At 38.9% G+C, this 21,743-nt stretch overlaps 3 protein-coding genes across 4 annotated transcripts in view; 2 read left to right on the forward strand and 1 right to left on the reverse strand.

Annotated features, from left to right (window-relative positions):
- The window catches only part of fbxo21 (F-box protein 21), a 25,261-nt gene extending 15,450 nt beyond the window's left edge, over positions 1-9,811 (forward strand). The window contains exon 13 of one of the 2 annotated variants that reach the window (XR_005639517.1): positions 9,238-9,811. Coding sequence is in view for 1 of the 2 variants with exons in the window: in XM_039803680.1 (XP_039659614.1) it covers positions 9,058-9,108 (51 nt within the window). In the remaining variant the exon portion in view is untranslated. Of the gene's footprint in view, positions 1-9,057; positions 9,196-9,237 lie in introns of those variants that run through there. The other variant, XM_039803680.1, reaches the window with a different exon arrangement.
- The window catches only part of tesca (tescalcin a), a 24,897-nt gene extending 4,669 nt beyond the window's left edge, over positions 1-20,228 (forward strand). Inside the window, exons 3-8 of the mRNA XM_039803685.1 lie at positions 12,517-12,597; positions 13,954-14,093; positions 16,300-16,361; positions 19,099-19,206; positions 19,301-19,348; positions 19,438-20,228. Coding sequence (XP_039659619.1) covers positions 12,517-12,597; positions 13,954-14,093; positions 16,300-16,361; positions 19,099-19,206; positions 19,301-19,348; positions 19,438-19,530 — 532 coding nt within the window. The 3' untranslated portion in view covers positions 19,531-20,228. The remainder of the gene's footprint in view (positions 1-12,516; positions 12,598-13,953; positions 14,094-16,299; positions 16,362-19,098; positions 19,207-19,300; positions 19,349-19,437) is intronic.
- fbxw8 (F-box and WD repeat domain containing 8) overlaps positions 20,223-21,743 on the reverse strand; it is a 25,415-nt gene continuing 23,894 nt past the window's right edge. The window contains exon 11 of the mRNA XM_039803677.1: positions 20,223-20,777. Within this exon, the coding sequence (XP_039659611.1) occupies positions 20,612-20,777 (166 nt within the window). The 3' untranslated portion in view covers positions 20,223-20,611. The remainder of the gene's footprint in view (positions 20,778-21,743) is intronic.

Consider the following 21,743-nt stretch of genomic DNA (forward strand, 5'->3'; position numbering starts at 1 on the left):
ACATGACACTGTCATGACACATGAACCCTAACCCTAACTCTAACCCCAACTTGTCATGACAACCGAATGACACTTAATGACAGAAGCATTAGGTCATAAACGTTTGACTTGTTTATAATGTTTATGACACATTCATGACAGTGTCATGTCACTCTTATGTAGATACCTTCAATTAAAGTGTAACCAATGCATGAGACCAAATAAATTCAAACCTCTCGGGCATTTATTTTATAATTCTGTATTTTATTTGTTATGCAGATATTTGATGTGTCTAAAAAAATCTATTGGGGAAAGTGACTCAGCACATAGAGTAGTAATTTAGAGGAACTTGTACTAGATTCATTTCTTTAAATTCCATTTCAGCCTATGAGTTTATACCAAAGAAACATTTTCCTCTAAATATATTAGGTAGGTTCATTGTTTTTATTGATACTTACGTAAAGGATCTGAATACTTATTCCACTGCCAAAAATGTTTTTATTCTAGTATTTCCTTTTTTTCCTACTCAGTCTGTTGTTTTGCACTGCTCAAGAAAATTAGTGTCAGGGGGGGGGAAGAAGGTAGGCTTATTTGGGCTGTACGCTTACAACGTTTTTGTAGAATAAATGGAATTGTTATTTAAGATAAGAACACAAAAGCAGTGTGTTATCCATGGTATGACATTTTTGTTTTGTAATTAAGTAAATTGTTTTATACTCTAAACATTTCATAAAGGTTTAAATGGTTTCCCCTGGTGTGCAGCAGGGTGATCTCACTGCCGGCACAAAACCCCAAAGTACAAGCGTTTTGATAAAATAAATAATTAGCAGATGACACAACCGTGTCGGTCTGCTACAGTATCGAAGACTGATCATGGCCACTGCTGCTTTGCTTCACACAAACCATTTATCTAAATTGTGTTTCCCGGTTGGCACCTGTTGTGTCAGAGTGCCAGTAACACTTTACTTACAGTGTCATGAACACATGACACTGTCATGACACATGAACCCTAGCCCTAACCCTAACCCTAACTTGTCATGACAAAAACCGAATGACCCTTAATGACAGAAGAGTTATGTCATAAACGTTTATGACTTGTTTATAATGTGTATGACACGTTCATTACACTGTCATGTCACTCTTATGTAGATACCTTCAAGTAAAGTGTAACCGAATGTCTTTCCCACAACACAGCTCTCCTTGCTGTCACAATGATAAATGTCTACCTCAGGGGCCAATTTGACATCAACATTGCCATTCAACTGATGTTCAGAAATAACATCGGCAGCACAGTCAAAATGTCGTTGAACATTGCTGAAGGAAGTAAATTGGTGTCTTTCCTTGTTAGTGCCCCAGGACTGTTAAACATGAAGCATTGTCATGGGACTGAATCTTGTAAATGTCACTGGTAATGAAAATAGTGGCATTTTAAAGGGCCTTCGTTGCCTCGGTGTGATTCTTTATACATTTAGCAGTGGTGTTTGTGATGTGGCCTTAAGGGGACCTGCTTAGTTATTATATTTTCTTATCTCTGCATCTTCCAACATGCCTCTAATCACAACTTCCTCCGGTCTATTACTGAGATCCTGTCTTCTCTGACTTGATGATGGAAAGTTCCTTAGAAATCAGACTAACCTCTAAATTCTTCCATTCTCTCTTCCCAGTCCTGTTCAACATGCACGACACAGGCAATGATGGCACCATCACTCTGGTGGAGTACAGGAAGGTAAGATAACCTAACCATGCCAGCCTTTATCTGAGGCTTGCATGATTATGTGCATTTATACAAAACAAGTTGTCTCCAAAGAAAAGCATCTATTTTCAATAAATTCACTTTTGTAATGTAGTATGGGACATACATTCATGGTAGATAGTGTCCCAACCACTGCTTTCAATTTAGACTCCACATATTGAGCTCAAATAAACCCCTGCTGTTTGGTGCAGTTCTACAGCTCAAAATGACAGTAAATCGAAGCAAACGTGTGGAAGTTCACTTTAAACCTGGAAAAGGCAGTTTGACAGGTTTTTATGTTTTGTTGTTATCTAAATGTTTACATCAATTAAATTGGACTTGCATTATGGTGGTGAAATTAAGGAATCTTTGTAAGTAGTTTGCTTCAAACTGAAGTCGAGGTGAGGTTGTATTTTAGGACAAAAAAGAGCAATAAAGAGCATTTTGCTTCCTTAAGTTGAAGTTTATTTTCTAATTGAAGGACAATGTTGCAATAGAGCAGAAATTATTCAAAAGTTAAGTTACTTAAACGAGAGATGATAGGATACACGTAGAAGTCCCCAGGAGAATTATTTTGACCATTTTAAAGCATTCTGAAACAGAATTCCTAGATCAGGGATTCTCAAAGTTGTGATGGCGTGCCTATTTAGGGTGCCAGCATATGATTGAGAGCCTCACAGGAAAAGTGCACACAAAATAAAATATCTTTTCTATTTAACTTTCATATTAAATGGCTGAGCTGTCCACTGAAATCGCTATGATTAAAATATAATGCATGCATTTGCTGTCACGTTTAGGAGCTGACAAAATGTTTCTGAGAGCCCCATGGGCACGTGGGCTGTACTTGCCATGTACAATAATATGAATTTTATATTACTTTTTTTAAAGCATTTTAAGACATACTATAAGGACGTACTATGACCTTTTTAATAACCTACTGTATTATGTTTTATGACATACTTGTTTATGTCATTTGTATGACATACTATACTTTGCATTTTTAATGACTTTTATGACTTTTAATGACCTTTTGATTACTTTTTTCACCTACTATATTATGAATTTCTTTGACATTGTAATGACATACTATAACATTTGTTATGACATTGTTATAGCATATTTTACTTTTTATTTTACTTTAAATCCTATCCTATACTATGATTTTTTGATGAAATTTTTATGACATTCTATACTATGATCATAGTATATTATGCCATAAAAATGTCAATGTCATAATACAGTATGCCACAAAGTCATAGTAGTTTGTCATAAAAATACAAAAAAACATTATAAAACAAAGTCATAATAAAAGTCATAGTATATAACCTTACCTCTTACTGTCATTTGGAAGTGTCAACCTCCAAAGTCTAACAATGTTCTCATCCAAGGTAGTAGAGGAGCTTCTGTCAAAGAGTGGAGACATCGAGCAGGAAACTGTCAAGGCGATGGCAGATGCCGCCATGTTGGAAGTGGCGAGCACAAATGTGCCCCACATGGTAATGGATCTCACCAGATCTGAACTGTTACAATACATTCTCACAGTCACATAGCTGCAGCAAAGCAACACATTCATTGTCTCTTTATCATTTCAGGCCCCAGATGAGTTCTATGAAGGAATTACGTTTGAGCATTTTGAACAGGTTTGCATTTTTTTTATAAAATGTTATAGTCAACCTGATCAAAAGAAATATGACACACTTATGACAGCATTTTCTTATCCGCCCACAGATTTTAAAAGGGCTTGAAATGGAGACCAAGATGTACATTCGCTTTTTGGATGTAGAGACACCAACATTGAGTTGTGGGAATTCAACCTCTTGAAGTTGTTCCTGTAAAGAAATGTTTATGTTGCTGCAGTTTTTAGCAGAGTCTCTCCAGTCCTTAAATGGAATAAAGCCAAACACTTGATGGACACTAATATATTTTTGGGTGGAGGAAAATAATTATAGAACTATTACCATGTAAGAAGAGTTTTATACCAATTAGACTGACAATATGGTGGAAGTGTTTATTCAATTTTAAAGCAGTGTGATCCTACAAGTAGTAAGTTTCACATATTCAATATAAAAATGTGTTTCCCATCTCTTGCCACACTCCTATTCATTGTTATCAGGTTTTAAACTAACACACTACCTCTCCAGCTATTCTCCAAAACTTCATCTAACTAGCATGTAATGTGAAGGGTGCTTTGTACTTTAATCAAAAGGTCCATGTGGTAGATAAAGTCAGTCATGCTCAGGGCTGCTCTGGCATCCATGGGTCCTCAGTCAGGGCCAACATCCAAAGAGTGAGACTGCAGGCACATACCATTCCTCTGCAGCTCCAGAATACTTACAGGTTTAATTTCTGAGCCTGTGAGAGTCTGTGTAACCAACCACTGCTGTTCTGCCTTTGAAAATCTACTATTTTTGACCACTGCCGAGTAAATCTAACCCTTTCCCTGAGATACATTATTACTGATTTTGTACTGAATTGTATTAATGAAAGAAATCAATTAAAGACCACATGATAAAACCAATGCATGTGTATGATTTATTAACAAATAACAAATGTACTATGAATTATCTAATTTAGTAAATGAGGTAGAATATGCCATTTTCTTTATTGCTGTAATGTTGCACAGCGGCACTGAATCAAATCCAGACAAATCCAAACAATTAAAAATTCATAAATTTGACAGTATTTGTTTCCAAGGATGTGATCCTGTGCAACATCTCTGCAGCTGAATTCAACATTGTAATTTACAAATCCCAACAGTGTTACAGATACTATACATTGAAATCTTACATTTCCAAGAAGCTTGATTTGATGAGGATGATAAAAGGAAACTAATTATTAAAAGGATACAGTTTGGAGAATCAAACTGATCAAGGGTAAAAGTTTCTGTTGTCCAGTTGCAGTTTGGAGAACTGCGTGTCAGTGGGATGGATGGGAGCCAGCTAGCCTGTCGTAAGGCACCGCCAGGCCGATGTTGTAGTTGTAGCCAGATGACTCAATGTAGTCAGACCTGCAGATGGGCAGGATGTGATCCTGTGACAACGCATCCTCGGAGAAGTCGTAATGGCAGATGACTCCCCGGTGTCTGAAGGATAAAAGTATTTTACAATGATCAACAACAGAGATAGAACTTGTTTTGCTTTTTTGAAAAATTGTTAAAACTGGATGCTTGAGTAAGACATTAAGCAGAGATGGATCCTTCTGAAGTTTAAACCACTGACATATCTGCTGAAGAGCAAAAAACCGCTTTATCAATAGAGGTGGGATTATTTAAAAACCTGACCTTTGTTGCATGTGGGCCTTTTCATGGTTACATGCTGCTTTGCAGGCCTAAATTAAGGAAACGCAACTGAGAGGAGCGGCAGGCTGTCTGGTCCCAATTTAATTTAGAAAAAGAGTCAAATTAATGACAACTAGCATGAGTCAGACTTCAGGCCATCTTAACCACAATCCTGTTTGTAATAATAAGGTAATATAATTAATTTGACAATAGCAATTATATATTACCTTTTAAAGGAATAGTTCAACATTTTGGGAAATACACTTATTTGTTATCTTGCCAAGAGTAAGGTGAGAAGATTGATACCACTCTCTGCCACTAGGGTGCATCTAGATTTCTAGGCTAGGTTTATTGATTTATTAAGACACAATTTGTGATGGATGTCTGTGAAATGTATCTACCTACTAGATGTATTACTAGCATTACTTTGTCCCTGCAGGAGTGAGGACATCTATGACTATGTCTACATTGATGCCTTTGGTAAAGGCAAACAGCTGACAGCCAAGGAGTGCGAGTACCTCATTGGCCACCAGGTGACGGCAGATTACTACAGTGCCATCAGCACCACCGAGGTGCTGCTCAGGATGGTGGGAAACCTGCTTAACATCGGTAAAAGAGGGTAAGAGAAACTGAACACCTGACTGACACTACTGACTCTCTTCTGCAGGAGAGATGGCTTGGTGGAGGATCGATGAGACCTGGGATGTTGTTGAATGTTGTCTAAAAAGAGAATAAATAATTTTAATGCAGTTAATGGTTGCTAGAATAAATAGATGTAATTTACTGTACCTGCACTCTGTGGTTTCTTTCAGGGAGGGCAATGAGAAATCCTACCAGCTGCTGAGAGACTCTCTGGACCTCTACCTCACTATCAACCCAGATAATGTGCAGTACCTGCTGCTGCAGGCACGCCTCTACTTCCACCTGGGCATCTGGCCAGAAAAGGTCAGTACACACAACCTCATGTTGTTTTCTAATGCTTTCTAATATAATTCAATTCATAAAGTGTTCACTATTATTCAGTTTGAAGTACTTACCATATAGCCCAGTGTTTCTCAACGGGGGCGGTACCGCCCCCCAGGGGGCGTTCAGAAGATGATGGGGGGCGTTGGAAGCAATATTTTGGAAAGGGGGGCGTTGAGGTGCCCTTGGGGGGCGTTTGTTTGAAAGCTAGTTTAAACCAAAGATTCACAATAACAATACATGTTTACACTTAAACTACTAAAGAATAAGTAGTCTGCAACATTAAAAGCTGCCAGTTTACAGCACTGCGACTGGACCAGACGGGTATCTTCTCTGTGCTTCTGTCAGCTTTGTTTGGCGCAGCTCCGTGCTGCCTTCATGGAAACGGGACGTCAGAGCATCGTCTTAAATGAGCTCTGTAGCTACTACGTGAAGATAAAAAAAAAGCAATCGCTGTGACGTCCTGTTGTTTTCTGTAACCCCCCCCATGTAGCACAAGTAGACTTTATATTTAACCGTAACACTTTTTCGTCAGATGGTTTATTAAACACAACGTTTCCTACTGTACCTGAAAGCAGCTTCATTTCACGGAGAAAGAGAGAAAGAAAAGAGACGTGCGAGAGATATCGACTGTGCGTTGTTGTTTGGCAAACAGTCAGCTGTTCCATAAACTCCCGGCCAGTTCAGGGCTTATATTTGGTGTTTTAAAACTTTCTTATGGAAGCGATAGAGGAAGTGATGTTACAGTTTACTGTACGGGACTCTCACACCTCCACAAAACACAGCGCCATGTGGGTTTGCGTTTTCTCCAAACGTTTTTTTCTGCTATTTACTCGCAAGACAGGCGATAGCAAACCTAGACTCTTCTAAGCATTAAAAAAGGGCTCTCACTAACTTTCAAAGGTTGTAAACTTATTTCCATTCGGCAGTAGGTGTCGTTCTTCAAGTCGTTTGTCATCACCAAAATACTTGTGTGCGTGCGTGCGTGCGTGCGTGCGTGTGTGTGTGTGTGTGATCCTTTGATAAGTGCCAGCTTGTTTTCCGTTGGAACAGTTCGATTTTAGATTTGAATGAAAACTAGATTTGAATGTTAAATTGCTAGCTGTTTCTGATTGGCTACTGTTAGTGTTTGTAATAATAATAATAATAATAATAATAAGCATAATACATTTTATTTAAAGCTCATTTCATGACACCCAAGGTAACTTCACAAACAAAAAAGGACATTCAAATTATAGTCATCTTCTAAAGGTGCTGAGGTTCACACCATGCAGCAGGCATTTTGATAATACCTAATTATAGTTTGAATGTTACATATCTAGTCGTTCTGATTGGCTGCTGTTATTTAATTTGAATGTCAAATGGTTGCATTTTTCTTTAAAACCTGTAAATATATATAATTTCTATTCACATGGCTTTTTGATACCTGGGAAACTAATACATGTGTTGTTTGTCATTCAATGATTTGATTTTTTTGATTATTTTTGATAACAATAGTAACAACAATAATAGGCCTATATTGGGGCATAATCATTAATATTCGGGGCATTTAGCCTACATAATATTTGATGGGGGGCGGTAGGGACCTGGATAATGGATAGGGGGGCGCTGGCACAAAAAAGGTTGAGAACCACTGATATAGCCCATAGAATTTCACCTAACCGCATTGTCCATTGATGTTTTCTCCTCTGTCCAAGGTGCTAGACATCCTGCAGCACATTCAGGCATTGGATCCCTCCCAGCACGGGGCAGTGGGTTACCTCGTACAGCACACGCTGGAGCACATCTCGCACAAGAAGCATCCCGTTACACCTGAGGTGAAGAAGCGCAGCGTTTCCGAACACCTGGAGGTCCAGTATTCAGTCGGCCTCATCATGAAACACAAGAGGTGGGTCACACGAACATGTAGCACCGAAATCCTCTTCTCTGTTGAACTACCACTCTAATGGTGCAAGCATACTTTGTGCACATAGTATTTGCTGGTTATTTGGGAGAACATTTCAAATGTAATGTACGCTATCAATGCAGCAGCTCAACTTCATGTCAAATAATTACCGTCTCTTTAATTTCATTTGCAGGAATGGTATATAATTGGAACATATAACCAACTGATGTCATCTGTCATGTTATCTACTGGAAACACATAAAAAGGAAACTGCTAGTTGATAAGATGAGAGGAAGTCAGTGCCACAAACAATGTCACACTCAAGTTCTCATGTAGACAAACTCCTACATGGGGAAATTAAGCTTAATATATTCTAACTCCAGGTGGAGTAAAAACGAATCCCCGTTTGTACTTGCACATTGGTAGGTCCCTTTTTGAACATGATATGTGATAGAAACTTCATGCTTAACTTATTAAAGCCCATAATACTTAATGTCATATTAGTAGTGTTTATGTGAAGCTCATACTGTATATGTTGATCCAGAAGTATTGACTATTAATAATGCATTAGTCAGTGGTATTTTACATCACCCTTCTTTGTGACTTATACCTTTTCCCCACAGAAAGCTCCTCCCTAATAGGCTCGCTCATGTGTTCCATTGTTCTTACCTGCTCACTCTGTTCTTCAGTCTGATGATGATGCTACACAGCTTTTATTGTTGTTGGTGTATCTTTGCCTTCTTCACCACCTCACACACACACACACACACACACACACACACACACACACACACACACACACACACACACACACACACACACACACTGTTCTCTACAAAGCCTGAAGGGAATTTGTATTGATCAGTCCCCGTGCTCTCATCTGCTATCCTATCTGCTTTGCAGGAAGTGAGAAGACCTGTAGCTGTGATGACAAAATAAATTACAATTGACATTTTCTTGATAACTCTCACATCAAAATATTTAGTTTGTCTGTTTTGTATGTATATTAGTAATGGTGGGGACTGTTTTGTATGGATTCTTCACCTCCACTTGAACTTGTTTATACAATGTAGGTTACCTTTTATGTAAATGATCTCTTATCAGAATGTCACACTTTTCCATTGTTGTTCCTCAGAGAACCTGGAGCCCCACTCGGCCCCCTTGGAGATTGGCCACCCGGAGGTGGGACGTTATTTCTCAGAGTTTGGCACTGGGAACCAGGACCAGGCTCTTGCCACAGACCAAAACAACCACCAAGCCATGCCCATGTAGCAAAGTTGCTGTGTCCAACTACCTGCTGAATTGGGCTAACCAATTACTGGTCACCCATTCTCAATTCACACTCCACTTAGCTATTGCTTTGTTGCACATACTCAAGACCAGGACATGTGTAATGGAGAGGTTTACAGCCGGTATACAGTATTTTCAGAAACTGAGGATTTGGTGTAACAAGAAATGATTCACAATAGAATATACCACATTGAGGTTACCGTGCAGGTATGGAAATATTTATGTGAATGTCTGGAAAAGTGTTAAAAGAAACCACAAAGTCTTGAAACATGCAGCAAAGAGTGTTACTGTTTTGATACACGCATCTAAATACTATAGAGTATTTGTTGTGAAAACAAAGACTATGAAGGGATATGGCCTAGGTAATGGGTCATTATCCAGGATACAGGATCCTCAAATACAGTCACGAAGTTGAGTTTGGAAAAAGGCATGGAAACTCAAAATAGCGAACAAGCAGACACCTTGAGGAAACGGGAATGTAGACTTGAAGTACACAGTTAAGTGGATGAGTAGTTCAGGATGGGTATCCCAGGTACTGTAAATCTTCTTCTACCTAGAACCAAGGAATGCTCCTTTATCCAGAGCTCCCTGCACCCAGCACCAGTCAAAAGCCCCCAGCATTTAGTCCAAACCCTAAGTTACAGTGCCACACAAAAGACTATAAAGAAGATACTTTGTAAATTTACTTCTACTTTTAATTCCCCATCTTTTATCACTTTCATGCACTTAACGAAAGTTTAACTTTCAAATTTGTAGATCACCTTGTTTGTTTCCCTGTGTATTTACAAGTGAAACATGTAGGATGTCATGACTCATCAGTGTTGTTGAGGTGTTAATGGAAAAACAAAAGAAGAATCGATAGGGACACCACTGACTTGAAACAGAAATGACACTGAGCTTTGAGTAAACTACAAAAAAATAAAGCGTTTCAAGTTTTTTTTCTAGCTTCTCTCTGATTTATTTTCCTGAGCTAAGTTGAGCATTTCTTAACTAATGTAATGCACAATACTAATCACGAGTTACTGCAGAAAACTGAAGAGAAACCGGAAGACAGCAGGTCATTTATCCACAGGATTCATGGATTTAGGACCTTGAGGATGCCAGATGTTTCCAGGACGCCAGCAGCAGCCTATAGTTGCACTAACCAGCCGAAAGCATCGCGATAAATCAGCGGCGGCACAGAAAAGTTGAGCAAGTTGAACCAGATTATGCGCCCTGACGCACCGTGGAACAGCAGCGATGGGAGCTTCGCAAACGCGCACCGAGCACAAGTACCAGGACCTGGCGGATAAAACTGGATGTAAGTAGGGAAAAAATCAGTAGGAACTCTTTTTTTTCTAGAAAAGATATAGGCTACTTGCTGATCCAGTGTAGCCTACGGCGTTGTTATTAAATCGTTCAGTTTAAAGGTGCCAAAGTGGGTTGGCGGTCGTCAAGGAACTGAAAGATGATACAGATGACAGACCACATTGAAACCTGATCCTCGTACCTGATCATTAAGCTACGTGAAATGCCAACCGTTGGACAAATACACCTTAATGCAGTGATGTCGTTTTAAATGTAACAATTCATTTAGCGCCGGTTTTTAGTAATAAACCATAAACTGGCACACACATATTGACATGTTCAGTAAACTACACAAACAATCCACTCGGAGTTAACTATTTAACATTTTACTATTTTTGCATTAATTTGCGTTGATAATTCTTTACTTTGCATGCAGTGCTATGGGTTCATTTGAACACCTTGTTTGTTGTCCTAAAGCCACTCATTCCTCCGTATGAGGAAGGCAAAGTTCAATGAATGAAACAAAAAGCAGACAGAGAAGCAGAAGTGTTTAGATCTATGTTGGGAAGGGGCACGATCTTGATGTGAAACTTGTGCATGCAGTGCAGTACCAGGGACAAGATTTGAATCACACACTGAGGCCAACCTTTTTTTAATATGGTATGGTTGAGAATTTGAATTATTTTATCGCCTTCATTTCCTCAAGGTGGGGCTTTGACCCCATTTCTCTCTGGGCTCAGTGGGGGATTTGTATGTCCTTGACAATGACACTAACAGGCCTATTGGTAGAGCACAAGCCACATATTCTGTTGTTGTTCTCTTTTATATTTACCTAATTGGTCCATGTTATTCTAAGTAATTGTGTGTTCATCCTGCACATGTAACAAACTTGTTTCTGCATGAGGCTGTAGTCTGCCTCTGCATATTCTGCACCCCACACTAAGCAGCTACAGTTGATACTGCACACAATTCACTTAGCAGCCTCAGGGAAAGTGGGGGAAAAAAGGTCAAAATTAGCAAGTGTTTACCGAAACAATTGAAAAGGCCAAACCCATCTTGATATGGGAACAGGCAGAGCCAGATTATGGTGTGTAAACCTTAAGTGTGTGGTCACTAGTCCACACAGTAAGTTAATGATTCAAGGAACTATTTGAAATGTCATGAAAAGACAATCCCAGTGGAACACGGTTTGTTTGCTTTTCCATTAAACTGATAGTAGAGCTGCATGCCAGTTTAATTAAAGTAAATATCTCACTGATTAATCATAATATAATATATAATAAAGAAAATCAAAAACATTTCAATAAAAATAATTTACTGTTTCTTATCATGTTGGATGGCGTTAAAAACTATGCTTGTTGATGGGTATGGAATAATTATGAAAGTATTGCTGACATACTTTCATGTTGTTGGTGTTTGCTTCTTTCAGTTTCACTGGAGCAGATTGAAAACCTTCACAAAAGATTCCAGCAGCTGAGTGATAATGAAGAGACAATAAGGTTGTTGTTTTTTTAAACCTGCACATGTGGCAAAGCCCTGCTAGTCAGCTGCATTTGGTTTAAATGGAAACCATTCATCTTTTGCAGTCACCACTAAAGGTGAAATACCACCTGCATGGTTGCTAGAGTGATGGATTGTGGGAATTTCTGGCACAGAAGCAAATGAGCAACATATCATGACACACACACACACACACACACACACACACACACACACACACACACACACACACACACACACACACACACACACACACAAGCTTAACTAATGCAAACACAGACACATTACTCAAATACAACATGTCGATGCATCAGGCATGCAGAGCTGACATGTACAGTACTATAAACATTCATTAATGTATAAACGCACACAAAACTGCCAAAGTGGCATGTCCGTAGTAATAGATGACAAGTTACTTCCCTTTAAAAAGAGAGGGGGAATAAATGTTGTCCATAGCAGATATTTCTTCAGACAGTTAACCCTCAGACAGAGTTAGTGTTCAGGTTACTTCCCATATATAATAGTCAGTTGTTGCAGCATGCTGCACTAAAGTATGCGCTAAGTATTTTTTATTATAATGGACTTTCTTTTGTTGCACTGCAGTAGAGAACAATTGGACAGCATACCGTCCCTTGCTAACAACCCAATCAGAAAGCAAATTATTGAAGCATTCTTCGATAAAAGGTGAGTACAGCCAAATTACACCCCACTCTGTGTCCACCCTATGGCTGGTGGCCATGTGAACTGATATATTCTTACTACTATCATGACATTTTTTTGAATATATTCAAAGCATTTTCAAAATCAAACCCTATTATATGATCTGTGAGAGTAAACATTTTCTGACATATAAAATGATCAAAGGCCAGTTTGTCCAAGCAATGACATTTCTCAACTTACTTGTGGTAAATTTTAAATCTAAGATTTCGGCCCTTTTATCAGCTGTAGATATGATATAGGTTTCTTCTGTCCACAGCTGTGTAATGTAGAATATTTGTGCATGTTGGAAAAGAAGCTGTGTGCAGTCATTGATGAAGTGGTTCAAGGAAATGTCACTGATGCATAGAAGCTTAACCTTAAGCCATTAACTATAGTTTAAGCCTTTTATGGCATAAGAATGCATTGTGTACTAGACAGATAAGCAGAAACACAAAGGTAGTTAAAGTTACAGAGCAGATGAGGAAGTTGCACCACACGGTCCCGAACTTCTGTGTGTGTGTGTGTGTGTGTGTGTGTGTGTGTGTGTGTGTGTGTGTGTGTGTCTAGAAACTAGGAGACACCCCCCTGTGAGGAGAGAATAGAGACACAGGGAAAACTCAGATCAGCGTTCACTTCAGATGAGATCTTGGTGGACCAGCTCTGATTTAACGTATGTTGCCAGGGAAACTTAGATGCTGTTCGTGAACCCACAAGTGTGTTGTAACCTCTTATGCTGGACTCAATAAATTTTGCTTAACTGAACTCTTCGTCTCAGATTGATCCTTGTGTTCTGGTAAACTTAAACTTAACATAAGGCGCAGGAATTAATAAATTGGAGTCCAATTTGACAGGCCTTAGGTCCTTATTTTAGGCACAATTCCCTCTATAGTAAACTGTAAAAGTAGCAATGGAATTCTCTTTATGCTTTTTATGTGTTCAATTATGAGTTCTATACTCAATTAAATCCTAATTTGTACAGTTTGACATTTCGAAAAATATGCTCATTACCTATCTTGCCAGGCCAATTGATGAGCTAATTGGTGGATGGATAGTTTTAAATTCAAAGTTTTTTAGATGCATTAACCCCAGGAATATTTAGTCTGGTTTAATCCAACTCTTGACTGTTTAGTGCTTTACTTCTGTTTGTTTAGTCAAATGATGACAATGCCATTTAAACATGAGCAGTAGAAAATACCTCTATTGCATTTAGATGGCTGATAATGTAGCTTTTAGTCTTTCTCCAAGAGAAATGTTGTGAAAACAAAATATGTAATGTAAAAAAGCCAGATTGAATTTGAATTCATAATGGCTAAACTTTGATTTCTTCTCTCTGTGATGCAGGAACCAGCATCAGAATGAGGTGGGCTCCTGCGAGGAGATTGGCTTCGAGCAGTTCCTCATGGTCATGTCCCACTTCCGCCCTCCATCCTTGAAGACAACAGAGGAGGAGAAGGAAGCTATGAGAAAAGAGAAGCTTCACTGTAAGACACTGCTTACTTTTTAATAACAGTATTAGATACAATCAGATATACTTGTAGGTTAAAGGTTCTATGAAATGCTGCTTTTTGGATGCTTTTATATAGGCCTTAGTGGTCCCCTAATACTGTATCTGAAGTCTCTTTCCCGAAATTCAGCCTCATAAGGAGCAAGATTCCAGATTGGCCCATCTGAGCTTTCATTTTCTCAAAGGCAGAGCAGGATACCCAGGGCTCGGTTTATACCTATCACCATTTCTAGCCACCGCGGGACCATTGGCAGGCTGGGGGAACTTATATTAATGTTAAAAAACCTCATAATGTGAAATTTTCATGCCATGGGACCTTTAAGATTCTCAGCGCTTAGTCTAGGACCAAAGCCTTCTCTCCTGTGTTTCCCTTTGTGTGTGTCTCAATAACAAAATACCAGGAAGAGAGTGCAACATTCAGTGTATAACAAATCGGTGATGTCAACAACTTATTTTTATCACTACCGACAGTGTGGTGAGGTGTAGCTGCATGTGTGAGCACCGGATCTTTCACTGCATGTCAGCTATCACATTGAGAGGCTTGTAGGTATTAACGGTTTGGCTGTGAACAGGGCCGGTACAGCAGCTTTACAACCCCAACTGTCACGAATGGAATAAGATAATTTGTAGCCACCGAGTCGGGACCCAAATTCAGCCTCGGTTATCATTATTCCATTAGATTATGATAGGTTTCATCTATTGCAGGAGGTATTTCAGGATTTAGTAATTTACATTTTTGGTGTGTCATCAGATATTTTGATCAATAATTGAAATACTAGGGGCCCTACATACATTTCTTGTCAAGAGGCCTTGCCGTGTAGAAGGCTCTTTGTAAAAATGTATGCCCACTTTAGGCTTATTTCAGTAGATACTGAACTGATATTGTACACATTCCTGAGCCCATTTGTTTACTCAAATTAAAGCCGATGAGGCCATTGTCTGTGGTGTTTTAAGTAAGATATAATTTGGGTATGTCCTCAGCTGACTCTTGCCCAATAAAAGGCTTTAGATGAAATTCAAACAAGTTAAAATCCCTTTGTTTCCAGTTATGCAGTTGGGACTACTTCAACAAACCCATATGATAGTGTGCTTAGCTGTACATGAAGGACACAAGATGCATATCAAATGTGCGGAGTGGACCGGGCTAAATGCAGGTGGCAGGAGGGGAAGATTAGGGGGATTAGTGCCAATTTCTGCCTTGTGGCATCCAAGCAGGTAAGTCTGGCATACATAATAGCTACTTAGCTGAGTAATTTGTGAATAGTGGGGTGTGACTCTAATTGAAGCCAAAGCCATTTCTCAAAGTGCAAAATATCTGTAGTGCCTTGGATTGTAGTCGTCTAAGGGAGGAATTAGCATTTTAAAGGGCCTTCGTTGTCTCGGTGTGATTCTTTACACATTTAGCAGTGATGTTTCTGATTTGGCCTTAAGGCCGGGACACACATGGCCGATAATCGGCCTTGGACAGTCTGGCGAGGTCAGTGAATAGAGTCTGTTCGGTGTGTCCCGTGCCAGCGTTCATTTTGGCCGACCTGACATGTTCAGTCGGAGGCAGGGCAGTCGGGACTCACCCGGAAATGGCGAGCGGAATGAGCATAACTAGAGTCTCTCAAAATCTGACGAAAATCTTTTAAACTGACCTTTGGTGATCTGAAATGAAGACAGATTACGGAACTGCATGGCCTATTTCTCGCTTAAAATGTTTTCAGAAACATGTTTCAGTGAACTATTTTAGTACAGTATGAGATCGTATTCTGAACGAGCCGCCATGACAGTCTGGCTTTGAATTTCTGGAGAAAACAAACCCATGTGACGCGTCCGTCCAATCAGCTGCCGGTTTTCATTTCTTGGGCAACAACACAGAGTAGCACCGCCTGCTGCTATGGAGACGTATTACGTTTCTCAAGTCGGTGTCGCCTCAGTGTGTTCCAAGGCAGTTTTTTGGACCTCGGGGACCCGACTGATCATTTCGACTGGCTTTTCTGTCGACGGTCGGCTGTGTGGTTGGTGTGTCTCGGCTATTAAGTGGACCTGCTTAGTTATTCTACTTTCTTATCTCTGTATCTTCAAACATGCCTCTAATCACAACTTCCTCTGGTCTATTACTGAGATTCTGTCTTCTCTGACTTGATGATGGAAAGTTCCTTAGAAAACCTCTAAATTCTTCCATTCTGTCTTCCCAGTCCTGTTCAACATGCACGACACAGACAATGATGGCACCATCACTCTGGTGGAGTACAGGAAGGTAAGATAACCAAACCATGCCACCCTTTGTCTTAGGCTTGCATGATTATGTGCATTTTCACAAAACAAGTTGTCTCCAAAAAAAAAGGATCTATTTTCAATAAATTCACTTTTGTAATGTAGTATGGCACATACATTCATTTAATTATATAAAACTGCACAAGATTAAGGGTGTATGGAAATGTGCATTATTTATTAGTCTGGAATTAATGGTAAATAGTGTCACTGCTTTCAATTTAGACTCCACATATTGAACTCAAATAAACCCCTGCTGTTTGGTTCTACAACTCAAAATTAAAGTAAATTGAAGCAAATGTGTTTGTGGAAGTTTACTTTAAACCTGGAAAAGGCAGTTTAACTAAAACTTTGTTGAATTAAAATTGTTTTGATTCACCTCTTATTTGATTCACGTCATATTTAATTTCCACAAACCATTTTTCTTTTATGCATCACAGCCAGACCTGACCATTTACCACAGGATTTAAAATTAAACATTTAGTGCACATGAACTGTATATACCTTCAGCAATGTGTTTTAAAGGCTCTGTACAGCCATGAATTTACTGTTTTTCTGACTGATTATATTGCTCAGGTTGAAGTATGGTGGAGCTATTCTGGAAATGACATGTTGTCACAAAACTCCATGTATTTTCAAAATTATTAGGTTCAAGTTGTCCCACCCGAATGAGTGCAACGAAGTTATGTAACACGAGACAAAATAATGTTGTTTTTACACACCCATACAGTCATGAGCAGAGGTATAATCAGCAAAAATGGTAAAAACACCTGTGTGGCTGGATCGTTGAGGTGCAGTAGTTTTAAATGTTCTAGATATACTAGCAGTCAGCTAGCAATACAAATACAATAACACTTTGACAGGTTTTATGTTTTGTTGTTATCTAAATGTTTACGTCAATTAAATTGGACTTGCATTATGGTAGTGAAATTAAGGAATCTTTGTTAGTAGTTTGCTTCAAACTGAAGTCCAGGTGAGGTTGTATTTTAGGACAAAAAAAGGGCATTTTGCTTCCTTAAGTTGAAGTTTATTTTCTAATTGAAGAACAATGTTGCAGTAGAGCAGAAATGATTCAGAAGTTAAAGGGATGATAGAGTGATTATATATGGTACTTCACACTGTTCCTTAAGGTCTCCTAATAGGGTATGTAACATTGGTTGGGCTGAAAATGGCCTGGGTTCTGTTCTATGCTCCGTAATGCAACCCTGTGAAATAGCCCTTGAATGAAACAAGAGGTTTTCTCCCTTATATGGTATGCTCATGATTATTTAGATGAGCTGCGCGCTGATTGGTTGATTTACAACGAGCAAAGCTCCAGAGCACAGACACATCTGTTAACTTTACGATAGACTTCCAAACGTGTGTATTACATTGCAATGTGGAAACTTAATTTAATTTATTAATATCAGGGAACATGCCTGCCACACTCGCAGTTACCCGGTAACTAGACTATCAACTACGCTGACCTGACGGAGCTCCACGGCCGGCAGCTCATGGTGCTCTGTACCCAGCACACACTCATCTTTTCTGGGGTAACTGAACCACCAACTAGGCCACCGCTTACCTGGAGCACCACGACGATGAAATGTGAAAAGTATCAGCATTCCCTGTACAGACTGGAACACTGCATTTACGACAGTGGTTCCTTTTCAATATCCTTGAAATACTTCCAAACTTTCTTCTTTGTAATTCCTGTGGAAATGCACAGCTCACAGCTAAACTAGTGTGTCAGATCTGCGCGAGCTACATTTAGAACACCAGCTGGTCTCAGACCAGTGGTCTGTAGGCCTATGTAAATGTTGGGGCGTGACAAAGGTACAGACCAGAGCCAATTAAGGTACAGCCACCGAGTTGACGTCAACTATGAGCTTCGTTGAGATTTGCCCATTTTCAGCAGCAGTTTCAAATTGTGAGATTTGCATAGTAAAAAGGTGTCAATGGAACTTTGAGGTTCTCCGTATACCCATTTCACCCACCGAACGGTCGTTATTCAACTATGACAAGGTAAACTCGGTTTTGCAAGACAAGAAAGGGGAGAGAGAGGGGGGAATGACATGCAGCAAAGGGCCGCAGGTCGGAGTCAAACCTGGGCCCAGTGTTGAGGATTAAATCTCTACATATGGGCGCCCGCTCTACCAACTGAGCTATCTGGCGACCCTTTTTTAAAGCATTTTAAGACATACTATGTTTTAACTTGTTTATGACATTTTAAGGACATACTATGACCTTTTAATAACATACTGTATTATGACGTTTTATGACATACTTGTTTATGTTATTTGTATGTCATACTATACTTGCATATTACTGCATTTTAATGACTTTTAATGACATTCTATAATATGACCTTTTGATTACTTTTTTCACCTACTATATTATTTTTTTATGAAATTGTAATGACATACTATAACATTTATTATGACATTGTTATAGCATATTTTACTTTGACATCCTATCCTATACTATGACTTTTTGATGACATTTTTATGACATAGTATACTATGATCATAGTATATTATGCCATAAAAAAGTCAATGTCATAATACAGTATGCCACAAAGTCATAGTAGTTTGTCATCAATACAAAAAACATAAAACAAAAAGTCACAATAAAAGTCATAGTACAGTATGTCATAAAAACCTTACCTCTTGCTGTCATTTGGAAGTGTCAACCTCCAAAGTTGCCTCATGAGAGTTTAAAGTCTAACAATGTTCTCATCCAAGGTAGTAGAGGAGCTTCTGTCAAAGAGTGGAGACATCGAGCAGGAAACTGTCAAGGCGATAGCAGATGCCGCCATGTTGGAAGTGGCGAGCACAAATGTGCCCCACATGGTAATGGATCTCACCAGATCTGAACTGTTACAATACATTCTCAGTCACATAGCTGCAGCAAAGCAACACATTCATTGTCTCTTTATCATTTCAGGCCCCAGATGAGTTCTATGAAGGAATTACGTTTGAGCATTTTCAACAGGTTTGCATTTCTTTTAATGAATTGTTATAGTCAACCTGATCAAAAGAAATATGACACACTTACGACAGCATTTTCTTATCCGCCCACAGATTTTAAAAGGGCTTGAAATGGAGACCAGGATGCACATTCGCTTTTTGGATGTAGACACACCAACATTGCGTTGTGGGAAATCAAGCTCTTGAAGTTGTTCCTGTAAAGAAATGTTTATGTTGCTGCAGTTTTTAGCAGAGTCTCTCCAGTCCTTAAATGGAATAAAGCCAAATACTTGATGTGCACTAATATATTTCTGGGTGTAGGAAAATAATTATAGACCTATTACCATGTAAGAAGAGTTTTATACGAATTAGACTGACAATGTGGTTGAAGTGTTTATTAAATTTTAAAGCAGTGTGATCCTACAAGTAGTAAGTGTCACATATTCAATATAAAAATGTGTTTCCCATATTTTGCCACACTGCCACTATTCATTGTTATCAAGTTTTAAACTAACACACTACCTCTCCAGCTATTCTCCAAAACTTCATCTAACCAGCATGTAATGTGAAGGGTGCTTTGTACTTTAATCAAAAGGTCCATGTGGTAGATAAAGTCAGTCATGCTCAGGGCTGCTCTGGCATCCATGGGTCCTCAGTCAGGGCCAACATCCAAAGAGTGAGACTGCAGGCACATACCATTCCTCTGCAGCTCCAGAATACTTACAGGTTTAATTTCTGAGCCTGTGAGTCTGTGTAACCAACCACTGCTGTTCTGCCTTTGAAAATCTACTATTTTTGACCACTGCCGAGTAAATCTAACCCTTTCCTTGAGATACATTATTACTGATTTTGTACTGAATTGTATTAATGAAAGAAATCAATTAAAGACCACATGATAAAACCAATGCATGTGTATGATTTATTTGAATAGAAACAAATAACAAATGTACTAAGAATTAATAAATTTAGTAAATGAGGTAGAATATGCCATTTTTTTATTGCTGTAATGTTGCACAGCAGCACTGAATCAAATCCAGACAAATCCAAACAATTTGTTTCCAAGGATGTGATCCTGTGCAACATCTCTGCAGCTGAATTCAACATTGTAATTTACAAATCCCAACAGTGTTACAGATACTATACATTGAAATCTTACATTTCCAAGAAGCTTAATTTGATGAGGATGATAAAAGAAAACTGCTAATTATTAAAAGGATACAGTTTGGAGAATCAAACTGATCAAGGGTAAAAGTTTCTGTTGTCCAGTTGCAGTTTGGAGAACTGCGTGTCAGTGGGATGGATGGGAGCCAGCCAGCCTGTCGTAAGGCACCGCCAGGCCGATGTTGTAGTTGTAGCCAGATGACTCAATGTAGTCAGACCTGCAGATGGGCAGGATGTGATCCTGTGACAACGCGTCCTCGGAGAAGTCGTAATGGCAGATGACTCCCCGGTGTCTGAAGGATAAAAGTATTTTACAATGATCAACAACAGAGATAGAACTTGTTTTGCTTTTTGAAAGAAATTTCAAACTGGATGCTTGAGTAAGACATTAAGCAGAGATGGATCCTTCTGAAGTTTAAACCACTGAAATATCTGCTGAAGAGCAAAAAAACAGATTTATCAATAGAGGTGGGATTATTTAAAAACCTGACCTTTGTTGCACGTGGGCCTTTTCATGGTTACATGCTGCTTTGCAGGCCTAAATTAAGGAAACGCAACCGAGAGGAGCGGCAGGCTGTCTGGTCCCAATTTAATTTAGAAAAAGAGTCAAATTAATGACAACTAGCATGAATCAGACTTCTGGCCATCTTAACCACAATCCTGTTTGTAATAATAAGGTAATATACTTTATTTTTATTTTTTTTAAGATTAGATTCAACTTTATTGTCATTTAGCAGAGTACAGGTACAGAGCCAATGAAATGCAGTTGACATCCAACCAGAAGTGCAAAAGAAGCATTAAATACCAAAGTGCAGGTTGAGTACAGTATTCTGTGCAGTTAGGTAGACGATAATTACTTTGACAACAGCAATTATATATTAACTTTTAAAGGAATAGTTCAACATTTTGAGAAATACACTTATTTGTTATCTTTCCAAGAGTAAGGTGAGAAGATTGATACTACACTAATGCCTGCACGGTAGATTTAAAGCTACAGTCCGCTTAGCATAAAGAGTAGAAAGAATAACACAAATACGACAATTAGTGGTTTTACACGGGGAGTACTGCAGTATTTATTGGTTATGACCAGTGACTATGTCACTTTGGTTTTTGTACAGATGAAATAAACAAGATATATGGTTAAGGGCTCTGAGCTTTATAGGTGCTGGTAAGCGGACTTTGTTACCTTCGGACAGAGCCAGGCTAGCGGTTTCCGGTCTTTATGCTAAGCTAAGCAAATGCTGATTCAAATTTACCGA

This window comes from Perca fluviatilis, chromosome 6, assembly GCF_010015445.1.
Source record: "Perca fluviatilis chromosome 6, GENO_Pfluv_1.0, whole genome shotgun sequence".
Classification (NCBI taxonomy): Eukaryota; Metazoa; Chordata; class Actinopteri; order Perciformes; family Percidae; genus Perca; species Perca fluviatilis.